Raw genomic sequence first — 20,418 nt, forward strand, 5'->3', positions numbered from 1 at the left:
TTTTTATTGTTTGTGCAGCCATCAGAAGATAGCTCTATGAATTTGAAATTCTAGCGCGCTTAACCAAAACAATTTCTTTGTTAAGCCCCCCTTCGTTAAGAAGCGACTTTGACAATTCGTCCCTTTTAAAAACATCGTCATCTCTTTAAAAGACTATTAACTTTAATAAGGAAGATGTGATGATAATTTTCTGTCTTCTCTGCAAATACTTTTCGACAAGCCTGGAGGTCGCCAAAGTGGTCGGATTTGATAAGGTTTTTTAAATTTCTTTCTTTATCAATAACATATCCGCGGAAAGATTCCAAAATTCTGATATTTTGGTTCAGCCTGTGAAATTAGCGTGCTTGCTCTTAGAGTGAATACCTGGGAATATTAATATTATTACACTTTTTGTTGATTTTGAATTGACAGTATACGGGTTTTAACCAGCAACGCATTTTCAGTTTATTTGAGACTGGAATACGCTTGTCTCTGGCAATATTTTTTTTCCGATTTTCGAAAAATTAATGATTTTCTTCGATTCTTGATTCTTTGATTCTTCGATTCTTCGATTCTTTATTCTTCGATTCTTGATTCTTCGATTCTTTATTCTTCGATTCTTGATTCTTCGATTCTTGATTCTTGATTCTTCGATTCTTGATTCTTGATTCTTCGATTCTTGATTCTTGATTCTTGATTCTTCGATTCTTGATTCTTCGATTCTTGATTCTTGATTCTTGATTCTTGATTCTTCGATTCTTGATTCTTCGATTCTTGATTCTTCGATTCTTGATTCTTCGATTCTTGATTCTTCGATTCTTCGATTCTTGATTCTTCGATTCTTGATTCTTCGATTCTTGATTCTTCGATTCTTGATTCTTCGATTCTTGATTCTTCGATTCTTGATACTTCGATCCTTGATACTTCGAATTTAGGGAACTTAACTTTAACTATTTTATGCTCTCCTTATTAAAAAGAGAACAATTTCCTTACAAAACAACAAGGTTCAAAAGGTAATTACGGCACATGTGTTTTAAGAAAAAACCTGACGATTTTGCAGGACTAAAGGCTTGCAATACCAATATTTTGATCGAAAAAGATCAAGACAATTTGAAGCTGAAAATGCCAAAAAGTAAGAACAGTCGAGCCTCAGCAAAAATTTACCATTTGTTATTAAAAAATGTTGTTCGAAATTTTGAGAAGGTCGATTTTCGTTGACTTTATGGAAAGTAGAAGAATTAGAAGAGATACAAGACTTTTGAAGCTTTCAAATGTTCTTAAGTTTTTGAGTTCTGAAACAAACATTAGACTTCTATGGCAAACTATATAGGAACATGATTGATTGATGAAAATTTGACTCTTTTTTTATAAGCATACCGAAAATCGGGTCGAGGCTCAATATGTTTGGCAAATTCTCATTTTCAGCCTTAATTTATGCTTATTTTATATGCTTAGACTTTTCGATTTTTTCTGATATCTGAAAGTCATTCGTGTGAACATAATCATTATAAAAACACTGGTCTGGAAGGCTTTTGTCTCTTTTTATTGTTAAAAGATTAAGCTTACGTACCGAAATCGATTTATTTTGCAAACTTTTTGATCATGTGATTAGAAAATAGACCAATCCCAAGAGGAGATTTTGGTAACGTGATCAAAAAGTATGCAAATCGCAACTTGTCTTTTGTTTGTAACAAAAGAAAATTGAACAAAAAGCTAAAACAATACATTGCTAGACCCGGGTTTTTTATAATGACTATGGTGTGAAAATGGTACCTTATCGGGCAAAACTTAGTCGGCCTTAATTATTAGTCGTCCCTAATTTTAGTCACCTCGTCAAAGTTTAGTCCCTAAGGGCCGACTAATAACTAAGTTTTGGCCATTTCTAAGTTTTCAGTCGGCCCAAATTTTAGTCGGCCCAAATTTTTAGTCGGCCCTAATTTTAGTCAACAAGCCAAAATTTAGTCACTTAGGCCCGACTAAGTTTTGACCGATAATGTATTTTCTTCTTCATATTTCATGAACATTTTTGGAAGTCTAGTGAGTTTCGTGAGTTGGATGTAGCTTAAATGCTACACTTTTTTATAAGAACAAACTATAAACATAAGGTTTTTTTGGTCGTATCAAGAACAAGTTGAGAACAAACTCTGAAATATCCAATGTCTTAAGAAAATTGACAAAGATACTCACAAGATGGTGGAATTAAGAACATGTTAAGAAGACTTTTAGGTTTAAAACGCAAAATGTTAAGAACATCCAGAGGCTTAAAAGATTTTAGATGTTCTTAAAAAAAAATTGTACAAGGAACTAATCAAGTCTTCTATTTCGACTCTCTAATTACTCGAACAATTAATTAATTATGTCATTTTGTCTCTCGATTATCTCTCTTCCTTTATCCACCCACGGCCGGATGCATTCTCCTTGTTTTTGTCGAAATCAAAATCTAAGCCACGTCACAAGAGACTTTAGTCCTGAGCATTGAGTTTCAAGCCCGAAGGGCTGTAGGCGAAATTCCTCGATAGGAAATGAAACCACTTATTTCCTATCCAGAACAACCGCACGTTTTTTTATACAAACGCCGGATTGAAACTAAAATCTATCGCTAGATTTCAAAAGATGTCTCCATCAAAAAAAATCATATCTCAGAGATGTATCACGAAAATCGTTTTCTAGCCACTTTTTTCAATATCATCAGCGCGACTAGTAGTCCTCCAAAACAAAAGAACCGCTAGAAAAAATCCGTCGTCATGTTTTCGGCACGTTCTATGGGCGTTTTGGATGGGAAATAAGTAGCATCTATTTTTCTTACCTGAGAAGGGTTAAAGTTTCGCCTCTAGCCCTTCGGGCTTGAAACCCAATGGTCCTGAGATCCTTGAGGCTTTCAGAAACCCAAAGTTTTGATGGTTCTGATCCCCTTCTATCAGGTACCTTAGAGCCTTAGAGTAATTTTTATAGTTTATAATGATGTCCTTTTGTTTTGACTTGAAAAGGTTCGTATAGAACTTTTTTGGAACAGCACAATTAAAGTGAAACTTCTTGAACTTCCTTGTCAAGGAAACTTCTAGACTTTTTGTTTAAGTGTTATGAGTACAATCGAAAGTATCTTAATGATAATATTCTATCATTCTCCTTAAATTGATTATTTGATGTAAACCTTTTTGCTCGGTCGTTGTTTATCGTTCTAGAGTGGAAAATTGGTTTCGCGTGGGTGTTAAAAGCCTAAGAAATTCCTCCTGTTAGGTCGAAACTGTTTACTGTAAACGATGATATCGGTTCTAAATTTTCTTCAGGTGGGCTCAAAGTAATACCTTAATGACCACTTTGCAATTGATAAACTAGCTAACTGATTTGGAGAACTAGCGCAACAAGATGAGGCTAATTATGTTTGTTACTTTCGATGCCAAATCATATTATATTCAACGGTCTTGCACTAATATTGCGATTTCTTAGTAGACTACTGTTATATAGTGTGGGTGTTTTTGTCTCTTAGGGCGGTATAATGATTCATGAATTCATGATGAGGTACATACATTTTGTAAGAAACAGTAATATTTTGATTTAGATTTTGTTGATCTTATTTCGTTTTTCAGGTTTAAACGTTCTGAAAATGTTATGGAGTTTCCTTCTTGACTTAAAAGTTAAAATATGCTTAAGAGATAGCTTGAAGTCTGCCTTTTCATATTTGAGGATATGGGTCTGGTTTTAAGCACGTCATGGTTAATACCGTGTGGAAAATTTATATTGCTAGTAATTTTTCAGTGATTTGCCGCACCTAGTAACTCTCGTTGAAATGATATCAAGAAGTGACCCTTGACCATTTTTGTTTGTTTCTCCATCGGGAAGTGATTTGCTAATTAGTTGCGACCGCCTTTTAGGCAGGAGTGTCGGCTAATTATTGCAGTAACTTTTTGGTTTGAATGGAATTTTCAACTTGGCTGCGATACGAGAGTATTAGTTTTATCTTGGCTCGATAAAATTTGTTAAAAACTTTTGATTGAATGATGACTAAAAGAAAAAGGAACCCTGAATTACACTGTTGCCACTCCAGGGACTACTCTTTCTTCGTTCTTGAGATGATAAAGGGTGACCATTTTTGTTGTGCTACATCCATTGACTTCCAAGCCCGAAGGGCTAGACTCGAGACTCTAGGATGGGAAATGAAGACATTTATTTCCCATCCAGAACGCCCGCACATGGTTTTTACACAAACACCGAATTGAAAGTAAAATCTATCGCTAGATTTCAAAAAATACAGTCATCAAAAACAAAGGAACTGCTAGATACAATCCGTCGCCATGATTGCGGCGCGTTCTATGCGCGTTCTGGATGGGAAATAAGTGGCTTCACTTTTTCTTGCCTGGGAAAGGTTAGAGATTCTGCTCTAGCCCTTCGGGTTAAAATCAATGGGTACATTCGTGCTTCTTTTTACCTAATAAGTAAGGATATTACCGTTTCGTCAGAACTAGCTCGTTTTAAAACCATTCTCTAAAAGATAAATCTGGGAAACATTTCTGAAAAAACTAAGATTTTTTAGAATAACGGTATCCCTAGTTACTTTTGGTTAAATTTTAATTCCAGCTTGGCAGAGTGTCACCGGGTGATTCATTTTTCTCACATGACCTAGAAACATAATGATTGTTAATCACCAAAATTAATCGTGTTAAACCACTATCCACAGCGTTAAATTGCTAGAATTTTTTAAGATGAAGTTCTGTGCCAAAAGTTTGTAAAAGTTAATTAGTAAAGATTAAATTTGATCTTTTGGGAAGGGTATACTTTTAATTTTCACTTTTATAATTCTATGACTGCATACCTCCATAGTTGCGTAATTAAAACCATTTAACACATTCTGCTAGTGTTTAGATTGGGGCCATGGGTCACGCATGCGTGGAAGCTTAAAAGATTGTTACCAATAAAAATAAACTTTTCAGTTTCAGTTTATAAGAACTGAGAATTATAAATTTCACGATAATTGTCTTAATGCGTTTTCTCGCAATAGACCTTTAGGAGTTTTTTATATTAAAAGAAACGATGCATTGTGGGATTGTTTCGAGTGTATTACAATAGAAATCTCTTACGAATTCCTCAAGGGAATTCTATTGTAATACACTCGAAACAATCCCACGATGCATCACTTTTTTAGAAAAATTAAAAACTCTAAGGTCTATTAAATACCTTCAAACACTGTCCTGTGTCGTGGAAAAATTCGTCAATTTGCCTTGGATAACCTCACTGGGTCATTTCTTTGAAGTTGTATTTTTTCTTTGAAGCAAAAATTATATTTCTTCAAATATGATTGAAAAAAAAAAAAAAAAATGTTCGTAAAACGTAGAAATATGGCACGTTGATGTTAAAAGTTCCTTTGTTACGATACTACAACTTATCCATAACATCTGAATTTAACGTAGTAATATTTTGGTGTGCCTTTACATGGATCTCCGCCCATCCAGCTGTTGTTTGCGTAGACAGTGCACGAATTCTTATTTTGGCATGAGGCGTGAACTTTATTTGAGCCCCCTTTACACGCGGTTTTCCAATGCCAGAACCAGTTAATACCCTTTTTACACGTGTTGGTGTTTGTTCTACCATACCAGTATTCAGATAGCTTGATAACTTGATGTTTATCTGTACACCACATTCTCATGTTTCCACCTTCACAGACATGGTTTATATGGTACGCAGTGTAGTCTAAATAAAATGATGAAATTTATTGAGTGGTGCAATCAGCATGTAGATTTATTTTCTTATTGTTTCCTGATTTAGGCATAAATATTCTTAAAAGGGACTTGAAATCGGATTTCTCTTTGCTTTTTCAAAACTCTCATACTAGCACAGAGGGGCTGCGGCGGCAGCGGGAGGGGGGGGGCAACTGGGCTAAAGTAAAAAGAAAATTTATTGATTCAGCTAAATTCTGGGTAAAAATCTTGAAAAAGACCTGTTTTAGGCAGTCTAGAAGGGCTAATTTTCCAAAATTACTCCTGTCTCAGACACTAAAACATGGCCCTACCACTTTCAAAGTAAAGCTGCGGCCCCTGTGTTTTTAATTTTTCAGTTAAATTTTGAATAAAATTGAGCCTCGTCGTCTTTTAAAATTACCTTTGTAAAAAAAAACCGTTTATATGTCTATGGTGCTTCGACTTAGGGATTTGGGGCAGGTGTCTGGGGCATTTCTCCTGGGGTAATTGTCCGGGGGCAATTATCTTAGGGCAATTGTCTAGAATTATGACGGTGACAGGACACTAGCTTCTGTCACCATTATCAAAAGGGGAAAAAAGCAAAATTTGCGAAACTCTGATCATCTGATCAAGTACGAGATTTCCCATCTATATTGGTGATGTATTTTATTCCCACCGACTAAAATGTTCTCAGCAGGTCCCTGAGACAGAGGTTTATTATATATATTTATCTACTTGTAGTACGGTTTGTGGTTGATATCAGGGTAGGGGACCCTATTAAAATACAAAAAGGTATTTTTTAAGTAACCCAAAAGCTCACGTGAGTTACTGAGCTTTAAAATTATTAAATTATTCAGATTCTTCCTTTTGGGAAGGCATAAAAGAGCCTGGAGTGAGGTACCTCCTTGCCTCGCAGGCAACAGGTCCAAAATAAACAAACTGTCAAACATTGATCTTTATAAAGTAAAATAATTTGAGAATTTTTTGAAAGCTTTCTTTTAGTTTCAAATTTCATTTACATGATCAATTAAGGATTTAATACCCTGGGTAACTGAACAAAACATATCAATAAATAATCCACTATTTGAGTTATTTTCACATTACGTAAGTCTGTATTCATTGCACCTAGATGAGTGGTCGTATGTTTTTTCAAAGATATGTTTTGAATTTCCAAATGAGCTATTCCCTACTGATACTGATAGTCTTGGTGTTCTATTTTTTTATTAAACATTTCGAATTTTCCCAGGACCAGGACCCATCAGGTAACCCTAAAGTTTAATTTATTGCGAGGTTTCTCTGTAAAACACCCATTTTGATATGTAACCTTTCTTCAAAGGGAATAGACGATATCGGCTCTAAAACGTGAAAACTCAGATTTGACCCCCGAGAATTACCCACAATGCTTTGCGCGGAAAAAAGCCCAAACTTATCTGGGGGACTTCGATTTCTTGGAGTCGAAAGCAAGGGCTTAAGTATTGAAAATCTGAAGTACATAGACGTATAGGAGTTACAAGTTAAGTGATATTTTGGTATTTTATGTAGGGAGTCTTAGATTTTTTGATGTTTGTCAGGGCGGGTTGTCATTAAGTTTGGCTCTTGTCTCCCATTATGTCTTTTTACTTTGGCAAGAAATTTCATTACGGAAGGCAGAAAAGCGTAACAAAACGATTAATCTGTTTTTGCCCTTAGGACCTGAGAGATCTCAGAATATTATCAAATTCATGATCAGAAACTTGTATAGAGTGTCCAATGATTTGATGAACACCGGTCCATATGAGACAATAATAAAGGAGTCACTTACAAGGGCATCTAACTTTTTGGTTACAATCAACTGTTTCTTTGGTCGATCCAGAACACGATCTTCCGTTGTGTGCTGGTGCTGGGTTGGTACAAGATCGTGTGCGTGACTTTTGACCACCTTTACATGACTTTGAGCAACTGGTGTATGAAGACCAGGCTGACCATTTACCATTAACTATGAGAAAAGATGCAATGTTACTAGTTGCGGACTTTGCTCATCTAAATCGTCCATTAAAGGACGATTTTACGCCCGCCTTATGCTCTGATTTGATATGGGAAGGTGGATTAAGACCATCCAACAAAAATGCAGAGGAGAAAATTGAATGGGGATGCCAACGAATCGAATGCCAATGAAATGGGATTTTTCGGTACTCCTTCAGTTAACCTTTAAGTGCCACAGTCATTTTTTTCTAAGTTTTTTAAAGAAAATCGCTAGTTCAAACTTTAAAGGCTTATCTTATCTAGAAGGAGTTAGAAGCTTGTTCATAGCTCGTTGGATAGATTGCAGTCTCCTCTTTCTTTTAGGCGCCTTTGGCACCGACCGATTTAGGAAGGGCGGGGTAGGCGGCGGCTAAGGGGGGTAAGGTAAGGGAAATTAAAGCAGTCAAGCCCGATGCGCGGACCTGCCTGAATGATAGAAAGGTGCCCAGTTGTAAAACTTCAAACTACTTCACTGGAAGACAGAATCAAGTAAAGCAGGGCCAAATTTGGAGGTTCTTGTCAAATTTTTGCATTTTTTGATTTTTTAGCTTAAAATCTCGCTGAAAAGACTCACTTTCGATTTTTTTTTTGCTTGACCATGAAGCCCAATTCAATTCAATTCAATTCAAACTCAAACTGGGCATTACAGGACGGCTTCGCTCTCCTACATAGCCCTTGTCATTGGCACTTAAAGGGTTAAAAGTATTTGAGTTTTGAAGATTTTATTCATTTCTAGACTGCACATTTTCTTATTGTCAAGAACGATGGGAAAAGAAAAATTTTCTTCATTACCTGGGCATGCTTTTTTGTAACAAGCTCTTGTGTCTTTAGTGGAGCCTTCACATCCTTTTCCATTGTGTTGCGGTGCAGGATTTGTACAAGTGCGCATGCGTGTTTCAATACCATAACCACAATCTTTTGAGCATGCTCCATATGAACCCCATGATGACCATACTCCGTCAACTGAAAGAAAGAAGTGACATCAGAAGGATTATATTGAGCTGAAAGTTCTTACATTCAGACCATGCTCAGACGTTACAGTTTTGTATCGTTTTCGATATAGTGTTCTATTTGATTTCGGAAGAACGTTTCGGGACAATTCTCCAGATTAAAGTACAGTTGCGTAATGAAACTTTTTCGATTTCTTTGCTATGTCTTTTTTGATATTATGATATTTTTGCGTTCACGCAATGTTTCGGGACCACTTCTTTTCTTGATGAAGAAAACCAAGTTAGATTTAAGATTTAATTTTAATGGTTATAAACGAACTTACCTGGGCATGATTGTGAGTTGCAGCTCTCAGTTTCTTGAGTTAACCCATCACAATCTTTTCCTCCATGTGCTGGTGAGGGTTTGGTGCATGACCTTTCGCGAACGCGTAATCCTCCGCCACAAGTTAAAGTACATTGACCATATTTAGACCATTGGCTGAAACCACCGTCGACTGTGAAAGAAAGAAAACGTTATTTTTGTCGTCAAGCTTCAGTTATATTCAAAGGCAATCCAAGTCAGTAAGGAGAAAACTAGTCTGATTTGCAGACCTATCATATCTAAATTTTTCTCTGGTCTGGTGTAGGTGATATCATTTTTGTAAGGGAATATGGAAGTGTGCCGGGTGATTAATGACATCCACTTAGGGAAATAATTTTGATTGCACTAGATCCTTAAGAATAAGTGTGTCTCACCTTCGTGTAGGTTAAAGAAAGAATATGCTTAAAGCCCACACTCTTCAAACTATATCCGCACAGCCAAAACTATTCTCTCGAATCTCGAGCCTCTTTTGAACCCTTGGGAGGTTGAGATAACGACTTGACTGAGTGTCAAAGTATTCTGATAATAATAAGTCCAAATACCTGGGCATGGATCCATTCCACATGCTTGTGTTTCTTCAGCTTTGCCTTCACATTGTTGACCACCATTGGACGGTTCAGGGTTGGTACATGTTCGTGTTCGCTTCATAACACCCCCTCCACACGACGCGCTGCATTTTCCGTATTCACTCCATCGGGAATATCCTCCGTCAACTAGGAAAATAGATTAATAAAGATAAGACAATCTCGTATATATGTATGAACTTCAAGGGTAATGATTAGCTACTGCTCTTGAAACGAGCTTTGCTTTGAAAGAAATCAAAACTCATCTTTGGAAATTCTTTGATCAAGATTGGGTAGCAGAATCAGAAGCAAATATGATGATGCCCAAAAACATTTAATATGTAGAGTATGCTTCAACATAAAGTGTTTTTCTCTCAATTTTCAAATTAAAGTTACAAGCAGAATACAGTCGGTTAAATAAGCGAGAAGTTTTTTGGTCAATTTAGTTTTACCTGGGCATTCTTTGAGCATACATTTTCTTGATTGAGCAGCATCTCCTAACGCTTCACAATCGTCACCACCACCTGAGGGGATTGGGTTGTTGCAACCACGTTCACGGAATTGCATTCCTTCACCACATTCCTGGTCACACTGGGTCCATTCAGCCCATTTGCCATAACCACCGTTTATTCCTAGTAAGTGTGAACAGAGAAAACCATGTTTGAATCATTGGAGCTTATAATAGATCAAATTCAAAAACATCAAAAGTGCGATGTTTTATATGTTTTTATCGGGTAATGTGTCAAGCCGATAATGAACATCATGAACAGAGCTAGAACAAGTTTCTCAGATTTTAATAGGATCTTGGTTAGCAAAAGGAAAAAAACAGACTGGAACTCAATGGGGGTTGATATTCCTCATGTTTTTATGCCTGGGAATTTGAATTGTATTATCTTCAGGCTAGAAAATTCACAATGAAAAAAAACAGCAATCTTTTGGAGCAACTATTTGTTTATTTGATTATTTTCAGCGGGGACAAAAACTAAAATATTTTCACCGGGGTACGATATTTTGGCCAATTTTTCCAGTCTATGTGTGCAGAGGGTGTCAACGGGTCTGTGTGCAGAGGGTGTCTTACTTTGTTCAGCTTGAGCAGCTTGTTCTTGGATGGTGTAAATGTATTCAGCATTAGCTCCTCCAACACACTCGTGTGAACCATCTTCCACCTTCTCACATGCAGTGTAGTCACCTCTGATGCAAAGCTACAGTAGAAGAAATGTTACCAGTTGTTATTGTTCGGTTTTCTGAAAGGTTTTGCAACTGATCCCAGAAGTCGGTCCTCAGGTTGTCACTTTTGGTGTCTTTGTGTGTGTTTTTTTATGTAAAATATATTTCTATGTAAGTAATGTTAGTATTTTGTTATTTTAATAACTGAAAAGATACTTCTCTTGATGCCTATGAGCGACTGACCTTGCTCGGCAGTTATAATCTGAGCTTTAAAAGTCCTACAGAAGGTTTTCCTTTAAGGGATTGGTCTAAAAAGCAATATTTTTTTCAAAGTTTCCCCCTGGCTCCAATTAGGATCATCATCTAAAAATTTTTTATTTTTTTACTCTGGTCTGTGAAATACATGGCTACCCCACAACCTAGCCCAATTGGCTACCCCAAGCGGCTACCCCAATTGGCTACCCTGCTTTTTAGACCAACGCCCTGTAGGTCAAAGGTCAAATCCTTGTTTAATTCAAAAAATAACTACTGCCTTGAAGGTTGTTTTAGGGAGAGCTAACTAGGTATAGAAATCTGAGAAAGAGAGACTTACATCTGAGATTTGTGTTTTAGCCAACACACCAGCCAATCCAACGTTTTTGCCGGCAAAGCATTCTCCATAGAAACCAATACCGAAATATTTGTAGCCTTGTTCCTTAGCTTTTTCAGCGCACTCACAGGCTAAACTGTGAATGTAACTGTTGTAGTCTTCCCAGCTAATCAAACCATCTTCAGGTAAATATTTAGCGGTAACTTCGCGACCGTTCAAAATCATATCGGGCAATAAAGCCTTGTTACGAGCGTAACAACCGACTTTGGCGAACATCTTGCGGTCACATGTTCGGAAGGCTGTAACATAAAATTTATCAGATGAAAAATAATGATATTTTCGACGAAACAAACAAAAAAGGCTTCCTTGTCGCTAACGCAGTTTCGCGAGATGTCATCCATAAAAATTCCTTTTTTTGTTCTACGTCTATAAAATCATTTATCATTTCTTCAAGTTAAACTTCATAAAAAATGTAAGTCGAAAAGTAAGCAAGTTTACAACCGCAGTCAAGGGCGACCCGAAGGCTCCCTTTTCGTATAGCTACCCGAAGGTAGGGGTGGAGCTCTCCATTCCTTTTCCCTGGATTTCTCCACTTACCCTTGATACGTCTCTTTAGTTGCTGAGCATCAAGCAGAGAGGCGTCAAGTACCATTTTGGGAATCTATGGTATAACCCTTCTGGGGATCGAACCCACAACCTTGTGCACCGTAGCTGGATGCTCTACCTTTATGCTACGGTCGAAAAACCAGAGGGATAATTATGACATACCTGCACTGGCGCAAGCAATAACACCAAGCAAAACAATGATTGCTGTTTTCATCTAGAAAGAATATATGATAAATATGTGATAAAACTATGCATAATCGATTCGAGGCGACTATCAATACTTCAACTTTGAATTTGCTAAAAAATTCCGGGAGTAGTTTTTTCCAGATTTAATCTAGCCGATTTAATGTTAATTAACGGATATCGAAAATTATTTTTAACATCGAACTTTAAAAAGTTGTAATCTAAACACTAGAATTTCAACTGATTGTGTTCGATGTACTTTTTTGATAGATATCACCATAGCAAAGCAGTTCTTGTCCAGCCGATTACTACTTGTCTAGTTTCCTCAGCTGGCTTTATACGCCAAAAAACATCCATCTAACGTTTGTTGAGATCTACAATCAGCGCCGAAATATATTGGCAATTTTGGGTATATTTAAACATTTTTCAGAATTTAAAGGTCGGGCAAAAATTGCAGTTTCAGTACTTCCACTTTGCTTCGTTGGATTGATCGATTTGGGAGGGATTAAGTGGCTTCCAGGCTATATTCTCAGCCTTATTGGAAAATTTTTCAGCTTTTAGATCCTGAGTCTTAAGTCGAATGTTAAAACTCAGAGTTAAAACTCTACTCTCCAACTGTACTTCAAAGCACTTAAAAATCATTATTGCGGTTTTAAAGTTTTGAGGGAATTCCCCTTTTGTGCCAAATATTTCGGCACCGATTGTAGGAAAAATCGATATGGCATTTGATGGCATTTTATGGTTACTGATAGCGCCAGATAAGGCTCGATATTCTCTGGCGTCCATCAGCGACATAAATAAAGCCTGGGATAAACGGAGCTGAAGTTGTGTTGAACCTTTTAAAACAACATTGTGTGTCAGCTAGATAAAGGACTTACCTTCAATAAGTTTTACGATGCCCCACTATCTTCAAAACAAGCACTTTTCACCAATATAACTGGTGCAATAAACTATTTTGATGGCGTCACCCTCTTTATATACACCCATCGTCTTGTCACCTGTCTGTCTGCCTGTTTGTCCGTTGGCAAACACCTTCTAATAAGAATAGCTAACAAACATATCAATGAAAATCATATTAATATTTTTCTAAAATTGAATTCATAGATTAGAGTGTGATTTTGATTAATTTTAAGTGAAACACTAAAATTTCGGGGATAGGGACTATTTGTAAGAATCCACAAAGAATTTTGAAGTGAAACTTTTCTGATAGGTTCTGGAGGTGTAGTTTTTTTGTTAAATCTTTCCCTATTAATGAAGATTTTGTTAGGTTTAGAATGATCAGGTCCGAGGAAAGGGTCTTTCAAAATATTCTATAATTCAATCGAAATTCGATATTTTTATTTCTTGTTTAAGTTTTTTAAGTCTTGTTAAGAACTTGAACAAGCTCTAATATCATTGAGCATTCTTGATAGATAGAAGAAAATAGACTTGATTTTCTGTTTCTTATAAACTTTGGATGAAGATTTTTCTGTTTGGTTGTGAACGGAATATTTCGCGTGTTCTTGTTAATGAAGTGATCGGTAACATCTAGATTGAATTCATTGGATAAGGAACGGGAGGATTAAATACTGCGTCAAAGACGTGGGAACATCCTTTGTTGGTTTTCCACCTGTTTCGATTTTCCACAAAGAAAATATATTTATTAAGATTTTGCAATCAATTCTCGAAATGTTGGCATTTATTACAAGCATTCAAATTAGCGTTGGATGTTAACGGAGACCTCTTGTACGTAAATCTTTGACGCCGCGCTATAGTTAGCAACATATAAACAAATTTCGAGCTACCTAATAAGACTTGACCAAGACTGGGGAGACAAATTATAGTGATTAAAGAATTTTTTTTCTTCTTGCCTACTAGAGAAATATTTTGTATAATTTTTCTCTTTGGCGCACCTTGTTATTCAGTGTTCCTTCTAAATGGGAGGCATTGACCCTATCTCGCTAGTAATTTGGCTTCTGGTAACCTTTCATTCCCCAATAAGGGGGAAAATGCATACTGAATTTGAAACAGATTCTCGAACAAAACTGAAAGTCGTCTGGCACTTTTTTTAATTCGGCATATGATATTTCTGCCCCTAAAACACTCCCAGCCCCACTTGAAAATCGGGCAAAAAAATTGTCCCCGGTAGGAAAATACCCCGGAATTTCAACCCCACTGGGAAATTGACTTAAATTTCATCTCCACTCGAAATTAAATGTTTTAAAGTTGCACTCCAAAACCATCCCCACTGGATTTTTTAATTTTTGAACAATAGAACTTCTATCCCAATTGGGATTTCAATAGGAGTTTTTATCCCCACTAAGGAAAAATTTCCACCTATGCTTTGAGACAGAGGTGTTCTGAAATAAACCATAGAGACCTACGATGTTCCATTAGCTCAATCAGACACACTCAGAAACTCTTTCATTCAAGACAAGATTCAAGCAAATCAAGTATTTATCAAACTTTAATAGCAAAATCCCTAAGTTTTGAAAGGTTCAAAGAAATTTAAGTGAAAGTGGTCCAGTGAAGAATTATTGAGCCCGCCCAATAGACTAAAAAATCAACCTAATCAAGCAAAAAAATTTGAAATATAGTTTTTTGGAAGATCGGGGAAACTTGTTTAGGTAATGAGTTTTGTGGATTTTACTTACTTTATATAAAGATTTGTCCACTTTTTTTTGGGACATACTGTAAACTGTATTTTGTTTCTGATATCTGATATCCAAAATCTAAGCTCTAAGCATAGGACGTTTAAGAAACCCTGTCTGGAAGCCTTTTGTTTCTTTCTATTGTGTTGAACTTGAACTTGATTGAGAAATTAGTTTGTTTTGCTTACTTTTTGATCATGTGATTAACTTTTGAACCAATCCCAAGAGGAGTATTTCGTAACGTGATCAAAACCTGAGGAAAAAGGAAAAAGTTAACAAAAAGTTACAATAGTCTTCCAGACCAGGGTTTTTTATGAGGACTATGCTCTAAACTGTAGTTATGTCCCAAGTTGTGTAATCTTTCGTCTGTTTGACCTCACGTTGAATAATATTATTATTGTCACTAAATGATTTTTACCCGTGTTTTTGATCTTGAGAATTTGTCAGATTAAAATGGTATTGGACAATTTTTATCCCTGAGAATTTTACCAGGTGATCACCAATCAAAACAATAAACCTAACTAAAGAAGGTGTAACAGGAAAAATATACGAGTATAAAAAACAAGAGGAAATTGTTTCAATTGTAACGAAACTTTTCGGCCAAAATTTACTATCCAATAAGTTTTCTCAAACTTTATTTTCATGGAATTAAAAAGGTATGAATTCTCAGTAGTATACATTCTTGTCGACTTTTTGTAATTATGTATTTTTTTTCCTAAAACAATGTTGACAAAGTTGTAGACGATGAGGGATAGTCCGTTAGAGGATATATGCGCAGATTTAGGGCGTCAGGGCGGTTTACGGGAAAAATAGTGGCGGTAGAGTTTGGAACAAACGTAAATACCTCCGCCAATGTTTACTCCGCCCCGAACTAAACTCAATTTCAAATTTATCCCGCCTCCTGAATAATTTCCTTTTTAGTGACATTGTGTAGACGAAGGATCGTCTAACAAAGTTGTTGAAAGGGTAGAAGAAAGGACCCGAATAACTAATTACTTTTAAAAGGTTAAAAATCAATCTCGTAGAGGGGATTCCATCAGGTCAGTGACTTTCATATATTCAAAATTTTGTTCTCAATGGCGATGATAAAAAATAAGTAATTTGACCCAATTCCCATGCTCATAATCTTTTCATGCGGTTGAAGTTCTGCGGTATGAGTTATTGCAAAACACTCACAAAAAATCTTAATCCTGCATGACCTCAATGCGTTGGAGCTAGCAAATAGATTTCGACCTTGGGAAATTTTTCTCACTTTTTTTTTCGAGGCTGTGCGAAAAGGAAAAATATAAATTTTTAAGGGGAAATTTTCACATATGAGTGATAATGAATACACATGCAAGTCCAAAAACTAATTTCAATCCCAATCCTTTTTGTTCGACTTCTCATTTTCATAAACGTGTTGAATTATTCTACAGTACTACTGTATGAAATTTAGTTTTTTTCTTATTTCTTATTTTATACATTCAACACAAGGGCTAAGAAATTCCGGGGCCGCTTTAAGGAGTCTTTTTTTTATTATTATTGGCAAATTTCCAATTGATCCAAGATGTTGCTTTAATATCAATGCTCTCTGAAAAAGTTACCATGACCTACAAAAAGGAAAAGAATTACAAATTGCAAAATAAAGTAATATTTATATTTTACCCAGCAATCGAGTAGTAAAGAATCCACAAAATTTGATATATCTATCGCAGTCTCTCAAGAAGTTTTTTATTCACAGTCTTCAAGCTGTGATTTGTTTCTTCCTGCTAAGACGAGAACGTAAAATCAGTCTGCAGGGTACCACTTGACGTAGATGTCTGTGAGAGAATCATAGTAAAAACCTGGTAGGATACATAAATAATTGCTTGAAATAAATGTCAAGTCTAACGGTGAAACACGCTATGTTTCTTTTGATTGGAAATGCTTGACAAATTCTCTCCGGTAGCTGTCCCTTCCAATAATGTTGACATTATCTCTTGCTATCTCAAGGTGTGTTAAGATCATCTCTCGCCTTTTCAAGGCATTTTTCTCACTCCAACAATCGTCCTTCATACGAAGTATCAGGCATTATATTAAACAGTTATTTTAAATAAATTCGAATCCAATTTGCAAACAAAATACATCGTAAGCTATAATCGATATATTAGATGGTAAAGAAGCCAATCAAATGTCTTTATTTACGTGCGTCAGATATTAACAACGATATAACCCGTACCAGTCTCTTTGCAACACCATTCACGTGTCATTCCATCCTTACCTCCTTAAACAACCATTTATCAACAGAAACAAGAACGGCATTGAGCTAATTTATCAGCCGTCTGGATCCGCTTCAGCGACATGAAACGTCCTTACGCTACTCGTAGAATCATCTTCGTTTATCAAAGCAAGCGGCATCGGAGCGGAATTCTCATTCTCATCCAAAGCTTCTCCGCCATCTTGAGCTTTTTCTAATAGTTCTTCTGTGTTGTAGCCTTTATTTAAACTCTCTTTTTCTTGTGCTTCTTTTTCCATTCGCATACCGAGCTTTAGTAGATCCATGACGAAACGCAATAAACTGTCCCACGCGTTCTCGACGGACGAATCTACGTCCATTATCATACAAATGCCATATTGGAAACTCGCTGCCAACGCCTAAAAGAAATTTCATAACATACTTTTATATTTGAATCATTAAAGAGCTTTAAATACGACTTTGCGTTATTCTGACGCTTTGGAAAAGTTTCATTTAAGATGGACTGGAGTCATTTATAATGCGTGTATTACAGAAGTATAGGCGTTATATGATAATACGATAATTGTTACGGTATTTAGTTTGTATAATTTTCCCCCCTTTACTTTTTGCTTCATTGTTTCTACTATGTCTGAATTAGTCGTCTAGCTTGCTAGACTACATATAAGATAAAAAGTGTAATTTTTTGCGGTATCTAAAGCAAATTTTCTCTAATAATGTTTTATGGTATAAATAATTCAAAAACGACTAAAAACCTTGCCGAACAATGAAGTTTACAAAATTTGATCTTGTAGCTACAGTTGATGCTCTCTAATTCGACGTTCTACTATTCGATACACTCCATTATTCGATAATATTGAAAGACACTCTCATAAACGACGCTCTACTATTTGATACGCTCCCTTATTCAATGAAAATCCGATTCCCCTTGAAAATCGAATTAGAGAGCGTCAGTTGAATCAGCACAAGGCAAAAAATATTTCTAGCTAGAAAATCGATTTGAGTTACGTAAGTAAGACTGCGACTGCAGTCCGAGGCGATCCGAAGGCTCCTCTTTCGATAGCTAACTACCCGAAGGTAGGGGAGGGCACCACTCTTTCTCCCTGGATTGCTCCACTTACCCTTGATCCTTCTCTTAATTACTGAATACCAAACAGAGAGGCATCAATTACCTTTTTGGAAATCTTTGGTATGATTAGACTGAGGGTTGAACCCACAACCTTGCGCACCGTAACCGGATGCTCTACCACTGCACTACGGTCGCTAAGTTGAGTTACGTACTGTGATGAAAAATAAAACAAAAGATTAAAAACTTACAGTTGCGTATCTTTGTTCAGCACCTAACATATGATGTTGTCTTCCAAAGTCTACTAATGTGTTGACAAGTTCTTCAACATTATCAATCTTATTGATCAACAATTCTAAAACATCACGAACTTTATCAACATGCATTTTCAATGCATCTGTTTTGAAAAGATCTTCGAATTGTATGTCTTCGGGTAGGGAGCGAAACATATACCGCAGTTGTGGGTATAGTGTTTGTAGTGTAGATATTCATTTTTACAGGTACGGAAGCTTTTTATATCTGGTCGAATGAGGAAATTTAAGCGGTTTTACGTTTTACCGGACGAAAGGGGGAAAGCGAATTGATCTTTCTTTTGTTTAAAAATGATGTGTAAGCAAATGGAGGAGATAGGTAAAATGATAAACAGAATCATCCAACAAGAGCTCATCGATTCTTTAGTTTCCACATCGTATCAAAAACTCTTAAAATCGGTAGCGTAGTGGGTCGGTCAAAACTGGAATGGCAATTTTGGAAATTCGGGGTTTCGGCGCCCCCTTTTATAAGTAAAATATCTTTGTAAGTTACGCGACCGAAGCGAGCTTTTTTGATTGAAAACTGCTAATTCAGAGGTGTAAAAAAGCAAAGGGGCGCTGATATTACATATCAGAGGCACCTTTTTTTAGCCCCTTGTTTTCCGGCCTCTTTGTGGGGAGGGGTAGTTTTCACCCGGTGCCCACTTGCCACCACGATACTGTTAAGAATCCAAAGATGGGTATGAAACTTTAATTAAGACCTTAAAGGCTCAAACGTTCCCATTCCAGGGGAGGAGCGTGAGTAAACCTGGGTCTGAAAAATATATTATAAAGCACAAAATTATACCTTTCAAAAGCCACTAAACATATTTTCAACCAATTATTTTTGACAGGTGGCCATGTTTTTTTCAAGATGTTAACTTCTTTGGCTGACAGTGGAACTTTAATATTGGATGACTTTTGGATACTCTTGATGTAGACAAAGGATTTTGAAACCAATGTTTTGTGGGAACAGATTGCACCCATAGTTTGATGCTGGTGGTAAGAATTTTGTTTATTTTGCTACACAATTCTATTTTGTTTAATTTATCTAAAGTATTACGATGGCTTCTGTAGGAGAATGATATATGGCGCTCAATTAGAAGGAACCACGATCAAACGTTGGTACATTTGACATTTTCTATTGAAGGGAATCTTTTATTTTTTCTGTGTTACTAAAAAAAGGTATTTATTTTATATTATATTATATATTATATATGTTTCCGGAAAAAAGATTCCGATGTTGTCTGATACTGTACATTTCCAGGAAAAACCGTTAAAAAAGTCAAAAGTGGTTAAAAAAGCTAACTAATAATTTTTACGGTACAAAACAAAAATTGAAAAGGAAATCAAGTAATAAATTTGTTAGAATTTCCCTTTATTTTTTTTATTTTTTCGGAAAACACTGTATATTCGAAAATATTCGCGAAATTCTGTATCGTAATAAACAGGCTTTAGCTTTGATTTTATACTCGAAAATCATTCTAAACTCGAAAATTCCGTTTTCACATGAACTGAAAATAACTTAAAAATCACATTCTCTGTGAGAAGATTTTCAATTAGTAATATTTTGATAATTTCTTTCCAAATCGGTGATAAAAAAAGGAATAACACACAGACAAAATGATGAAATTGGATTCATTATTAAATTTCTCTTAATACCAAAATCAATTTTTAAGACCCTCAAAGCCGCTTGCTCACCAGAAAAGTTTATATACATAACAATACAACGGATTATCCTAAAAATAAAAATATTAAGCGGTTATACTGATATTAAAATTTTTGGTTAGAAAATCAAGGAAAATGGTTTATTTTACACATAAAAGAATATTAATATGTTAGGAGAAAAACCTCAAGAGAGATAACAGGTTTTTTTCGTCGTTGAAAATTAAAATCTAGTTGTTATCCCTTGTGAAATTATCAGACTTGATGTTGTTATCAGACATTATATTTTATTAGGTTCTCACGTGAAAATAAAAAAATTTAGTGTTTCCGGAAACCGGCCTGGTTAAAAAAAATATTTTCTGACCCGGCCGCAGACTATGGGTCATCTACATGGTTCACCATAAAGAAAATCAAGTTGACCGTTCAAGCTATCAAACGTCGTTTGGTTAGATATTCCCGCCTGTAAATCAAGTTTTGTTCGTTA

The 20,418-nt window shown here is 35.9% G+C and overlaps 3 protein-coding genes across 3 annotated transcripts; all 3 read right to left on the reverse strand.

Moving 5' to 3' along the window:
* Nucleotides 1-503: 503 nt before the first annotated feature.
* On the reverse strand, nucleotides 504-4,795 carry LOC136820113 (DNA ligase 1-like). Its single transcript, XM_067076352.1, has 2 exons — nucleotides 4,790-4,795; nucleotides 504-902 (listed from the first exon to the last, which is right to left on the reverse strand). Exons 1-2 carry the CDS (start codon nucleotides 4,793-4,795, stop codon nucleotides 504-506), a joined length of 405 nt encoding a protein of 134 aa, XP_066932453.1.
* A 394-nt stretch (nucleotides 4,796-5,189) lies between these two features.
* On the reverse strand, nucleotides 5,190-13,044 carry LOC136820117 (coadhesin-like). The gene is made up of 10 exons (XM_067076355.1): nucleotides 12,950-13,044; nucleotides 12,051-12,102; nucleotides 11,286-11,581; nucleotides 10,605-10,728; nucleotides 9,979-10,158; nucleotides 9,506-9,676; nucleotides 8,926-9,096; nucleotides 8,445-8,615; nucleotides 7,453-7,626; nucleotides 5,190-5,664 (listed from the first exon to the last, which is right to left on the reverse strand). The coding sequence occupies exons 2-10, from the start codon at nucleotides 12,100-12,102 to the stop codon at nucleotides 5,357-5,359; spliced, it is 1,647 nt and encodes a 548-aa protein (XP_066932456.1). The 5' UTR covers nucleotides 12,950-13,044; the 3' UTR covers nucleotides 5,190-5,356.
* Nucleotides 13,045-16,937: 3,893 nt separating this feature from the next.
* On the reverse strand, nucleotides 16,938-18,446 carry LOC136820126 (uncharacterized). The gene is made up of 2 exons (XM_067076364.1): nucleotides 18,231-18,446; nucleotides 16,938-17,314 (listed from the first exon to the last, which is right to left on the reverse strand). The coding sequence occupies exons 1-2, from the start codon at nucleotides 18,426-18,428 to the stop codon at nucleotides 16,994-16,996; spliced, it is 519 nt and encodes a 172-aa protein (XP_066932465.1). The 5' UTR covers nucleotides 18,429-18,446; the 3' UTR covers nucleotides 16,938-16,993.
* Between the last annotated feature and the right edge of the window lie 1,972 nt (nucleotides 18,447-20,418).

The sequence above is a fragment of the Clytia hemisphaerica genome, unplaced genomic scaffold (assembly GCF_902728285.1).
Source record: "Clytia hemisphaerica strain Z4C2 unplaced genomic scaffold, Clytia hemisphaerica genome assembly, whole genome shotgun sequence".
NCBI lineage: Eukaryota > Metazoa > Cnidaria > Hydrozoa > Leptothecata > Clytiidae > Clytia > Clytia hemisphaerica.

Coding starts and splice junctions, on each gene's coding strand:
- LOC136820117 (XM_067076355.1), bottom strand. CDS start 12,102: ATGAAAACAGCAATCATTGTTTTGCTTGGTGTTATTGCTTGCGCCAGT. Junction 10,729..11,285: donor CTAAAACACAAATCTCAGAT/GTAAGTCTCTCT, acceptor CTTCTACTGTAG/CTTTGCATCAGAGGTGACTA. Junction 9,677..9,978: donor TATGCTCAAAGAATGCCCAG/GTAAAACTAAAT, acceptor CTATTTTCCTAG/TTGACGGAGGATATTCCCGA.
- LOC136820126 (XM_067076364.1), bottom strand. CDS start 18,428: ATGTTTCGCTCCCTACCCGAAGACATACAATTCGAAGATCTTTTCAAA. Junction 17,315..18,230: donor CTGAACAAAGATACGCAACT/GTAAGTTTTTAA, acceptor AATTTCTTTTAG/GCGTTGGCAGCGAGTTTCCA.